Source organism: Stegostoma tigrinum, chromosome 35, assembly GCF_030684315.1.
Source record: "Stegostoma tigrinum isolate sSteTig4 chromosome 35, sSteTig4.hap1, whole genome shotgun sequence".
NCBI lineage: Eukaryota > Metazoa > Chordata > Chondrichthyes > Orectolobiformes > Stegostomatidae > Stegostoma > Stegostoma tigrinum.
In genome coordinates, this window is record NC_081388.1 from 13,392,576 (window position 1) to 13,405,090 (window position 12,515).

The 12,515-nt window shown below is 42.7% G+C and overlaps 1 protein-coding gene across 4 annotated transcripts in view; it reads right to left on the bottom strand.

Annotated features, from left to right (window-relative positions):
* Nucleotides 1-12,515, bottom strand: part of xab2 (XPA binding protein 2) — a 46,005-nt gene that overhangs the window by 15,117 nt on the left and 18,373 nt on the right. For all 4 annotated transcript variants that reach the window (XM_048521981.2, XM_048521984.1, XM_048521982.2 and 1 more), the window contains 3 exons: nt 12,013-12,144; nt 9,495-9,626; nt 8,520-8,633 (listed from right to left, as the gene is read on the bottom strand). In XM_048521981.2, the coding sequence (XP_048377938.1) occupies nt 8,520-8,633; nt 9,495-9,626; nt 12,013-12,144 (378 nt within the window). The remainder of the gene's footprint in view (nt 1-8,519; nt 8,634-9,494; nt 9,627-12,012; nt 12,145-12,515) is intronic.

Here is a 12,515-nt window from a genome sequence, read left to right on the forward strand (position 1 = left end):
ACATCATGCCTGCAGTTCTGGCCACCAGGGAAGGTTCATACTCAGGACTATCAGTAAATTGTTGAAATAGAGCACAAATGGCTTGGTTAAATGAGTGGCAGCTTCTCAAGGGCAGCTAGGGATGGGAGGTAAGTGATACTGACCGGCCAGCAATACCCATACGCAAATAAAAAATAGCCTGGAAAATTGTTGCTGGGATGGAGTGGGAGGGAAGAGAAGGAGGAGTCTGGCGGGCGTGGTTGGACTCTGCCTAGTGGCGCAGTCTAATGGTCTGTTCTAGTCTATTTAGTTCAATTCATAAAAGACACGCAGAAAAATAGACTGCTCGGTAGATTTTATACACCTTTAAAGCTTCTTTGTTATAATTCATTCACAGAATCACACAACATGGAAGCAGAGCCTTTGATCCAACTAGTCTGTGCCAACCATGTTCCCAAACTAAATTAGTTCCACTTGCCAGCATTTGGCACATATCTGTCTTAAACCTTTCCTATTCATGTGCTTATCCAAATGTCTTTTAAATGTTGTAACTATATCTGCATCCACCACTTACTTTGGCAGTTCATTCCACACACTATGTAAAAAGGTTACCCCTCATATCCTTTTTAAAACTGTCTACCCACCTTAAAAATATGCCCCCTAGGTTTGAACTCCCCACCCTATGGAAAACATATCTGCCATTCACCGTATCTGTGTGCCTTATGATTTTATAAACTGCTTTAATGTCATCCCTCAACCTTCTACACTCCAGTGAAGGAAGTCCCAGCCTATCCAGCCTCACCTTATAACTCAAGCCCTCCCACGGCCAGCACATCGTGGTAAATCTTTTCTGAACATTTTCCGATTTAATAATACCCTTCTTACAACAGGGCGACCAGAACTGCACACAGTACTCCAGAAAAGGTCTCCTGTACAACCTCAAAATGATGTCCTAATTCCTTTACTCAAAGGTCTGAGCAATGAAGGCAAGTGTGCTAAACACCTTCTGAATCACCCTGTCTACCTGTGACGCAAATTGCAAAAGCATTACGTACCTGAATCCCTAGGTCTTTGTGCTCTACAACACTACCCACTGCAAATACCTCACATTTAAACTGCAACACCTCACATTTATCCAAATTAAACTACATCTGCACTCTTCGGCCCATTGGCTCAACTGATGAAGATCTCTTTGTAATCTTAGATAACTTTCTTCACTGTCCACTATACCAGCAATTTTGTTTTCATCTGCAAACTTACTAACCATGCCTTCTATATTCTCATCCAAATCATTTCTATAAAATGATAAAAGTGGACCCAGTACTGAGCCCTGTAGACCAATGCTGGTCATAGGCCTCCAGTCTGAAAAACAACCCTCTGCCACTATCAAGTCTCCTACTGTCAAGCCAATTTTGTATCTAATTGACAAACTCACGCTGAATAACAACTGATCTAACTTTATTAATTAGTTTATCAGGCAGAATGCTTTAGTAAATGTAGTCCATGTAAACATCTACTGCTCTGCCCTCATTGATCGTTTGTTTACTTCCTCAAAGAAACTCAACCAAGTTTGTGAGAGACAATCTCCCTTAAACAAAACATTGTTGACTATCTCCAATTAGTCCTTGACTCTCCAAATGCAGAATCACCTCCAACAACTTACCGACCACTGATGTCAGGCTCACAGGTCTACAGTTCACAGGCTTCTCCCTACAACCTTTCTTAAACAAAGGCATATTAGCCACCCTCCAGTCTTCCATACCTCATCCGTGATTATAGATTCCTCAACATATCATATGATCAGTCATCAAAGGAGGCATAGGGACAGGCAGTAGCAATTCTGGCCTGTTCTGCCACTCAGTTACATCACAGGCTGAACTGTACCTGAACTCCATTAATCTGCCCATGACTCTACAAACCTTGTTACTCCTTAGTAAGAAAATGTCTGTGAGACTGATGTTAGTTCTCTTAACACAAATATGATACATGCATCACATAGTGCGCAAGAATCCAAAGAACTTTTATTACAGCTCCTGGCATCTGCATAATGAATACATGATTCACAAATCAGAAGCGTAGCAAGAGCAGACAGCATCGATCTGAAGATTAATTTTTAGATTTGCCAGGAATCATTGGTTACGAACACGAAGGCACAATGAACTGCCCCATTGTCCATGCTCCTGGATTTTTGCATACGGTATTAGTACGGTCTTATTGCAACAGAATGCAAAACCAGGTGGCACACAAGGCCCGGAAGTAATAAGCAAATAGTAAGTCGTGTATATTGTGACAAACCTAAAGAAAGCCAATACAGGTAGTTCTTCCATGTAAATGCCTAAGTGATTAAAAATTAATAAATACAAATACTTTAGCTTCAAGGTAAGGGAAGAAGACACAAAGGAGGAATTAATGCTTTTAGGTAACCAGAGGTGTTTGGAATCAGGCTGGGTCTCTGAATATATTCAAGTCTGAGTTAGACTGATTTTGATTGACAACAGATATGGGAAATAATGTGCAGTAATGGCTACATCAGATCAAACTGATCTTGTTGACTGATACAGCATGCTCAAGAGACTGAATGGATGACTTTTGCTCTTACTTCTCATGCTTTTAGAAACACGAACGATAGTGCAATCAGCTGGGTTACTGAGAATACATGGCTACTCAGAAAATACATTCGGGCATTATAATCCTGATTCTTAATGCTCAAACTAAAATCTGATAGTTGTTTGATAAGTCAAATGATCATCTGGATAATAGGAATTTGCTTGGAATCCTCCACCATATTCAGTTGTCCCAATGTGAGGCCCTACCAACTAAGAAGTACCAAAGTGATAATTTCTGTATCAGATTCGCACATACATTTAATTCTGCAGTTCCATTTTCTGACCATTAGCTCCCTCACAAAGGTGTTGGGTCCTTACTGGGCTCAACTGAAGGGTTAAAAACAATCAATATCTTGCCGATGAGGCCATCTATTCCAGATAAGGCAGAGTGCTAGCAGGCACACAGGGCCCAACTCTGCTCTACACAGCCCATACATACATGGGTCATTGAATAGCATTCAGGAGACAAGTCAATGAACTATAATACACCTCCCAGCTTCAACTACGAGCATTCCATTTGTGCAGCTCCACCATACGGAATGGTCAAAACCACTTTCTCAAGGATGATTTCAGATGGACAATCCAACATTGACCTCACCCCACGAATGAGTAAAAGTAAAGCCCCCCCATCATTACCCGAGTTCAGAATAAGATGTACGTATTGTTGGCTGGACCAGCATTTATGAGATGCCCTTGAGAAGCCAGTGGCAAGCTGCCTTCTTGAGCTGCTACAGTCCAACTGGTCTAGGTGGACCAACAATGCGAATGTATTCAGAATTTTGATCCCGTGACAGTGAAGGAACAGCAACATATTTCTATCAGGACAGTGAGTGGCTTGGAGGAGAACTTGTAGGTGGTGGTGTTGCCATGTAGCTGTTCCTCTTGCCCGTTTAGATGGGAATGGTTGTGGGTTTGGAGTGCTGCCTAAGGTGACTTTCCCCAGGCCACAACTTCAAGCTCCTCATAGCCTTCCATTCCCTGATAGATTTTTAAAAATCTGTCTACATCCTCATTAACTATTTTGTGATCTAGCCTCCATTACTCTCTGGAGAATTCCACACATTCACTAGCCTCACAGCAGAAATCATTTTGTACCTCAAATGGAGCGTTCCCAAGTAGTTTTGAAGAAGGACCAGAAACCTTAATTCTGATTTCGCTCCACAGATGCTGCCTGAGCTGCAGAATTTTTAGAAATTTCTGTTCTTGTTTCAGATTTCCAGCATCCACAGTTCTTTCGGTTTTTTGAAGTGTTCCATTATTCTGTAACTATGTCTGCTAGTTTGACATTGCCCAACCAGTGGAAACATCTTTTCAACATCAACCTGCCACGTCACCTCAGAATCTTATAAATTTCAATAAGATCACTCCTCATTCTCCTAAACTCTAACGAATGAAATGGCTGAACTGTTTAGATGGTCTTGATAAGTTATCCAGGAATCAATCAAGTGAACTGCCTCCAGTTCCAGCACATCCTCTCAACTACAGGAACCCACACTGTATGCAGTATTCCAAGTGCAGCCTCACCAACTGCATTGCTATATGAAGATTTCCTTATTTTTAAATTTCAACCGTCTAGCAATGAACGCCAAAATTCCATTTGACATCTTAATTTCTTGCTGCATTGACATGTTAACATTTTGTGTTTGATGCACAGGAGCACCCAGATACCGCTGTGTTGTACCTTTTTGGAGTCTCTTTACATTGAAATAATAGTTTATCTCTTGAGCCTTCTGACCAAAGCGCATGGCCCTACACTTTCTTCCATTAAAGTCCAACTGCAAAGTTTTTGCCCACTCACTGAACCTATTTATAGTCTCATATGGATTCCTTATGTCCCCAGCACAACATGCTGTCCCACCTATTTTTGTTTCATCAGCAAATTTGGACAGTCTGCACCTTCGAAGTGTTTATATGGATAGTAAATAATTAAGGCCGAGGACTGATCTTGTGATGCTCCATCAGTCATGTATGTCCAACCCGAAGAAAACCCATTTATCCCAACTGCCCCTACCCCATTTGGACAGTTCATGGAGGTAGGTCACCACCATCTTCTCAAGAACAATTAGACAGACAATAAATGCTGGCCTAGCCACAAATCGATTAAAACAAATTAAAATCCCACTCATGGGCCACTGCCACCAAAAGAACTACGGATGCTGTAAATCAGGAACTAAAAAAAGGAGTTGCTGGAAAAGCTCAGCAGGTCTGGCAGTATCTGTGAAGGAGAAAACACAGTTAACGTTTCGGGTCCAGAAACCTCTCCTCAGAACTGATGGTGGCTGGGAAAACATCAGTTTATACACAGAAAATAGGGAGGTGGGTGGGGTAGGGAGTAAACAATAGGATAGAGAGAGGAAGGCAGTTGGACAGACAAAGGAGTTGCTAACAAGCAGGCTGGGAGGGTTAAAATTATGATCAGACATAACGGGAACTGCAGATGCTGGAGAATCCAAGGTGGCAAAGTGTGCAGCTGGATGAACACAGCAGACCAAGCAGATGCTGCTTGGCCTGCTGTGTTCATCCAGCTGCACACTTTGTTATCTTAGGTTGGGAGGGTGAATAGTTGTTAATGGGGACTAAGGTTTTGGAGTAGATCTGTAGCTCGGGTTGTTGGTGTTGGGATTGGGTGGTTCGCCGAGCTGCTTTGTTGTTCCGCAGATGTTTCGTTACCACGCTTGGTAACATCCTCAGTGTAGCCTCTGATGAAACGTCAGTGTGTTTTCCTGCCTGGTTTTTAAACTCTGGGGTCCGTTGCGATGGATTGCCTCACTTCTGGGTTTCCTCCGTCGTGGAATGTAAATGGGGTCAAGTACAATGTGCTTATTAACAGCATGTTTTAAGGGGGACTGTTAGTGACTAACAACAGCGGGTGTGTAATGGCAGGTTATATGGTAACAAGGCTTGGTATGTGGGGTGGGGGGCTGGGACATGGAGAGTTTAGGCCCTAAAATTATTAAACTCAATACTGAGTCCAGAGGGCTGTAGGGTCCCCAAATGGAAAATGAGGTGTTGTTCGTCCAGGTTGCATTGGGCTTCGCTCAAACACTGCAGGGTGGTGTGTTGAAATGGCCGGCAACACGTAGTTCAGGGTCTTCTATGTGGGTAGAACATAGATGTTCTGTGAAGCAGTCACCAAGTCTATGCTTCATTTCCCCAATGTAGAGGAGACCACATTGTGAGCAGCGAATAGAGTAGACTAGATTCTGGGAAGTGCAGGTGAAGTGTTGTTTCACCTGGAAGGTATGTTTGGGCTCTTGGATACTGTGGAGGGAGGAGGTAAATGGGCAGGTGTTGCATCTTTGCTGGTTGCAGGGAAAGGTGCCGGGGGTGAAGGAAGCGTGGACCAGGGTGTCCTGCTGGGGGCGGTCCCTGCTGATGGTGGACAAGGGAGGGGAGGGGAAGGTGTGTCTGGTGGTGGCATCTTGCTGGAGGTGGTGGAAATGGCGTCTGATGATCGTCTGGATGTGGATGCTGGTGGGATGATAGGTGAGGATAAGGGGAACCCTATCACTGCTGTGGGAGGGAAGAGAGGGGGTGAAGAAGGAAGTGCGGGAGATGGGTTGGACCTGGTTGAGGGCCCTGGAAAACCTCTAAACTGACACTCCCAGCGTTGTACTAAGTATTAAGGGAGTGCCACACTGCTGAGGCAGAGACAAGGTCAGCTGTACCATCATCTATCCTTTCATCAAGTTGCACTGATTACAGAACGTATTGAAAATATGGCCTTCCTGTTCTCTGTGATTGAGTTTAACGCTGAACAGTTCAATGGCACGTCACATCATCAGCAAAGAGGGAGAGCAATCAGAACATATTTAATTGTGTGCCTCTAACTATTTTTATTTTCCCATCAAAAACACTTCAACGAGCAACAAGTGCAATTTTGGAGGATATGTCAAGCATGACAGTAAAGATAATGACAAACTAAGTATCATTAAGCCATTATTGCTCTCAGCTGAAAATTGTTGCTAGGATACAGGAATAAAACCCTACACAAGGGAAAGAGAGATGGTGTTTAAAATTGGAAGCATGCGGGGTTAATTTACTTTTGTCACTTTCTGGATCACACATATTGACGTTTAAAATGCAGTTTGGGTGCCTGATAATTAGCTCTTTTGCTTATACAACTTTGACAAAGTATATAAAACGCTGAGTTAAATCTGGAATGAATTTGGATTTGTGATTTTAAATCCTCTGGCACCTTAATTTCATTCATGAGCTGGATGGTTGTTATTCCAAAGCTGCAGTAATAATGCCTCATACCTTCCTCATCTGTATGTAAGGATACGAGTGATAGTGGGTCATGTCGTTTTGTGGCTAGTTGATGTTCATGTATCCTGGTGGCTAGCTTTCTGCCAGTTTGTCCAATGTAGTGTTTGTCACAGTTCTTGCAAGGTATTTTGTAGATGACGTTCGTTTTATTTGTTGCCTGTATAGGGTCTTTTAAGTTCATTAGCTGCTGTTTTAGTGTGTTGTTGGGTTTGTGGGCTACCCTGATGCCAAGAGGTCCGAGTAGTCTGGCAGTCATTTCGGAAATGTCTTTGATGTAGGGGAGAGTGGTTATGGTTTCTGAGCCCGTTTTGTCTGTTTGTTTGGGTTTATTGCTGAGGAATCGGCGGACTGTGTTCATAGGGTGCCCAGTCTTTTTGAATGAACACGGTCCGCCGATTCCTCAGCAATAAACCCAAACAAACAGACAAAACGGGCTCAGAAACCATAACCACTCTCCCCTACATCAAAGACATTTCCGAAATGACTGCCAGACTACTCGGACCTCTTGGCATCAGGGTAGCCCACAAACCCAACAACACACTAAAACAGCAGCTAATGAACTTGAAAGACCCTATACAGACAACAAATAAAACGAACGTCATCTACAAAATACCTTGCAAGAACTGTGACAAACACTACATTGGACAAACAGGCAGAAAGCTAGCCACCAGGATACATGAACATCAACTAGCCACAAAACGACATGACCCACTATCACTCGTATCCTTACATACAGATGAGGAAGGACACCACTTTGATTGGGACAACACATCCATCCTAGGACAAGCCAAGCAGAGACATGCACGAGAATTCCTAGAAGCATGGCATTCCAACCGGAGCTCCATCAACAAACACATTGACTTGGAGCCAATCTACCATCCTCTGAGAAAAAGAACAGGAAATGACATCACCAACCCAAGGAAACCTAACCAGATAAATAGAAAGCGGGACATAACACCAGCGCTTTGTCGGAGGCTCACTGATGATGTTACCTAGAATGGTGACGAAACGTCTGAAAACTAACCTTCCAGCTCATCGAGCAAACTCACATCCAGAACCTCAACCTGAGCTACAAATCTTCTCAAAACTCGCTATATCTTTGGGAATTCAACACATCCAGTGCCCTCAAGATCTTATTTGACAATCAGACCACTTCCCCTTCTTCTAAACTTCAGCTGGTATAACCCATTGGAGGAAGTGGTGTGTTAGAGGTATCAAATCTAACCAGTCAGAAGCAGTGATTGTTACTATAATCCAACATGATGAATGCAGCTATAAATATTCCATGATACTCTTCTCTCCTCTTCCTTCCCGAGACCACCCTTTTGGGCTGCAGACTCTACAACGCCAGAAGTCTGTCCCCTTGTCAGGCTTCAGGTAGGTGAGTATTATCAAACCAATCACCATACAAGAACATTGCAACCATGTATTCCATGTTTCTCACCATGCCAAGGACCCAGCTTTCACAAGTCTCAGGAATGAAGCCAACACCCTCACAACAGATGCTTGGATGTTCGCTCATTTTAGCTTGAAAACTAACAAGTGTTTCAAAGACATAACCTTTCCATGTCTAACTTGAAAAAATACATTTACACATCAAACATGACTGCAAGAATGAAACTCCTTGCCCAGTACTGCCAAACAGAAAGAAAAGTGAAGACGTACCTTGAAACTTTCTTCAAAGTAATTGTGCTCCTCCAGAAACATTGCGTAATTGATGATTATTTGTGGTGTGGCAATTCGGAGATCTATAATCCGGTCATAAACAGCTTTTGTGGACTAGTTTGAAAATAGAAGTATTTTAAAAATAAAAGATTAATTAAACAGTAATTAAGAAACAAAATACACACCATTTCCTTTCGTTATTCTACATTAAACATTTTGTTTATGTAGTGAGTGGTTACGGCCTGGAATACATTGCCTGGGAATGTGGTGGAGGCAGATTCAATGGAGGCTTTCAGAAGAAAAGCTGGATAATTGCCCAAGGGGAAAGAAATTTTAGGACTAACAGTCAAAGGCAGGGGACAGGGGTTAAACAAGTTGGGCCTGCAGACAAACAGGCACGAACAGAACGGGGCAAATAACCTCTTTCTGTGCTGCAACCAGTCTATGATTCTAACATGGGTCCCACAACATTCTGTTTTCACTTGCCACACACTATTTTAAAGGGGACCCTAGCGTATCTTGGACATCTTTGTTTCAAATTCATTTGTTTTGCTTCATGAGGTTTTCTGCACCCACATTCCATTTTTCAATTTTTAATACTTAACATATGATGCAATTTATTCATTTCCATCACAGCAGGCCCATCATGTTTAAACAATAAAATGATACTGTCTCGCACTCCAAAGGAGCCTGTGACAGGAGCAGGCCAGTTTTTGAATAGCCTGGCACGTGAGATCTTATGAACAACCAAACTTGTCCTACACTTGTGCCTGTAATATCAATGGAAATGTGGTGTGAAGCCACACTGGGTTTGGCAGCAAGCTCCATACAGCTCACAGCAGACAAGCAGGATCCTACTACTTTCCACCAACATCACAGGTAAAACGAAAATAAGAAATCATCCAATTATGTCAAATTTAAACACTTATATGACACGTGAATTGTGAAAACAGAGAAGGCCGGGACTTAAATCACCTTAAAAGTACCGAGACTCTCCTCCAGATCTGCTAACATGGACCAGACTTTCAGTGACTTGTACACTCTGTTCTGGACGGGTTCTGTTGAATCAAAGTACTCAGCTTTCCTTGCAGGTACTGCGGTAGCTCGCTGCAGAGGCAAGGAGTACAGAATATAAGTTTCACATTTGCTCCTTCAGACAGACAGGGTGAGACACACAGGCAGAAAGACAAGCAGAACCAGATACACAAACCGAGATAAAAAGGCAGGGCAGAGGCATCGGTAAATGGGGATAGGTACAGACACACAGGTAGACAGGAAAAGATACACAGGCAGGAAAAGCACACAGAAAGCCATATTACATAGAAGAACAAACAAAAGGAAGAGTAAACTACTTCAAATAAATACAGCCCTGAACACTAAAGAATGACACAGACCCACTCTGAACACCTTTAACTAACCACTGCACTGACCTATACTTTTAAGACATATCACCTCTTCTCAAAACGAAACAAAAGCTTGCATTTTGACTGAAGGTCACACTTCACTTAGCTTTATTGGAGGCTCATTTACTTGACATACCACAGGCAAAAAAAATCAGCAAAGGTTATAAACAGCCAAGAACACTTATTAACAGGAAATTCGGTCATAAAGTCAAGACGGCCATTTCCCCAGAGGGATCAGCACTTTGAGTTAGTTTGATGTTGCCATCTGCTGATGAAACTGTGTAAGCCACAGTACCATCCGAGCAACGAAAGGGTGGGGTGGAGATGAAAACATCCATTATTCAGAAATTCAAACACTGGCATTGTCTGGTTTTGGACCAGAAATTGCTCATTGGACAGAAAAACTCTTAATTGTAAATTAGAGAACTTCATAATTCCACAGTATAGGGAGTAATGTCACTGTCTCGTAATCCAGAGGTGCAGCTCCGCTATGGGTGCAGATGTAGTTACAGCTATGTAGCCACACATACAACAATTTAAACTCAGTTAATACAATCTGGAATTGAAAGCTCAGCTCAATAACAGGTAACAAACGCTTATCTTCTGAGCAATATCCAGATGCATTCAAAAAGAAAAATCTGTGCTCCAAACACATCAGGCACAAAAAAAAGTGGGTGGGTCAGAGAGAGGACTGCTCAGAATCAGGGGGTCAGTGAGCTCAGTTTTGCCTGGTTTGTGATTCAGAGTCATGCCAACAGCCCAGGTTCAATTCCTGCTCCTGGTGAGGATATAATGAAGGACTCTTCTTCTCAATCTCTCCCCTTGCAGGAGGCACAGTGACTCTCAGGTTAAACTACCACTGGTCCACTCACTCTATCTCTCTAATGTAACAGCAGCCCTATGATCTGGTAGGACTATGGCAACTTTACATAGAATCCCACACCTTTCCACCAGCACTTGGCACTGATGCGTCTCTTCAAAGGGATAGCCCCCGCGCCCCCCCCCAAAAAATCTGCTTGATTTATAAATCCATTTCCCTGCTAAACTCTGCGCGTCAAGATTAATACGATTTACAACTAACTGGAAAAGACAAAGCATGTTTTTAAATTATTTTATGGGATGTGGTTGTTAGAATATTTAAGGCCGAGACAGGCGGATTTTTAACCTATAAGAGAATCAAGGGTTATGGGGAAAATAGCAGGAAAGTGAAGGTGAGGATTATCCAATCAGCCATGATTCCACTAAATGATGGAGCAGACCGAATGAGCCAAATGGCCTACTTCTGTTCCTACAACTTATGTTCATTAGCCAGGACTTTTCGCCCATTCCTGGTCGGCTTTGGGCCAAAAGGCTTGCTAGGGTCATTTCAGAGAACAGTTAAGAGTCAACCATGTTGCTGTGCATCAGGAGTTACATGTAGGCCTGACCAGGTGAGGATGACAGATTTCCTTCCTGAAAGGAATACCTGAAAAACTGATGGGATTTTACAAGAATTGATGATACTTTACTGGTCACCACTACTATTGACTAGTTTTCACTACAGTTTTTCTTTAATTTACCAAATTTATTAATTAAATTTAAATTACACCAGCTGCCATGGTGACCATAAGATACAGGAGCAGAACTAGGTCATTCAGCCCATCGAGTCTAACAGCTACTTGCCCATGGCTGATATGGGCGAGATTTGAACCCATATCCCTACAGCATTAACTAGGATTACTAGACCAGTGACACTGACAATATACCATTGACTTCTTCTAATATCAGCTACAATCGCCACCCCCTACCTTTACACGCTGACCATTTTAGATTTAGGACCACCTGAGAAAATGCCGCCATTTTCTCAAATATAAAATAGTCAAGACACATTACTTGCATTTAAAACTAGAATTTTTAAAATTCATTCACAGGAGTCACTGATTAGGCCAGCATTTATTGCCCATTCCTAATTGCGCTGAGGGCAGTTAAGAGTCAACCACCTTGCTGCGGGTGTGGAGTCACAGTAGGCCAGGCCCGTAAGGATGGCAGTTTCCTTCCCTAAAGGGCATTTGACGTCAGACATTTTGTAAGTTTGTCACTTGAAGACCTACCCTCAGCAATCGAAGAGCCTCGTCGTAGTTTTCATGCCGCAGTTCCATCTCCCCATATTCACACCAAACGCTTGCAAGATCATCAACGTGCTTGAAGTTTACTTTTGTGGCTTTTTCAAATATGGTTCGAGCCTGAAACAGAAGCAAATGCAGCTCAGGAACATTTACTGTCCTTTTCAAGAGACAGTGGCTGTAGCAGTGAGCGTTTGAATGTCAGATGTTGATGATCTACGAAGACTCAGTGGCATGATTCTCTATATTTAAGAGTTGCGGTAACCATCAATATAAAACACCCACAAGGTTCAACCTTGCAGTTGCTTGCCATTTCAATAAATCACCTTGCTCCTATAGTGACATTACCATCCTGCGCCTGCTGCAGTGTTCCAAAAAACCTCAATGCAAGCTGGAGGAATAACACCTTATTTTCTGCTTTGGCACTTTATAGCCTCTAGTGCTCAATGCTGAGATTAATAACTTCAGAACATGGCCTCTGTCCACCATTC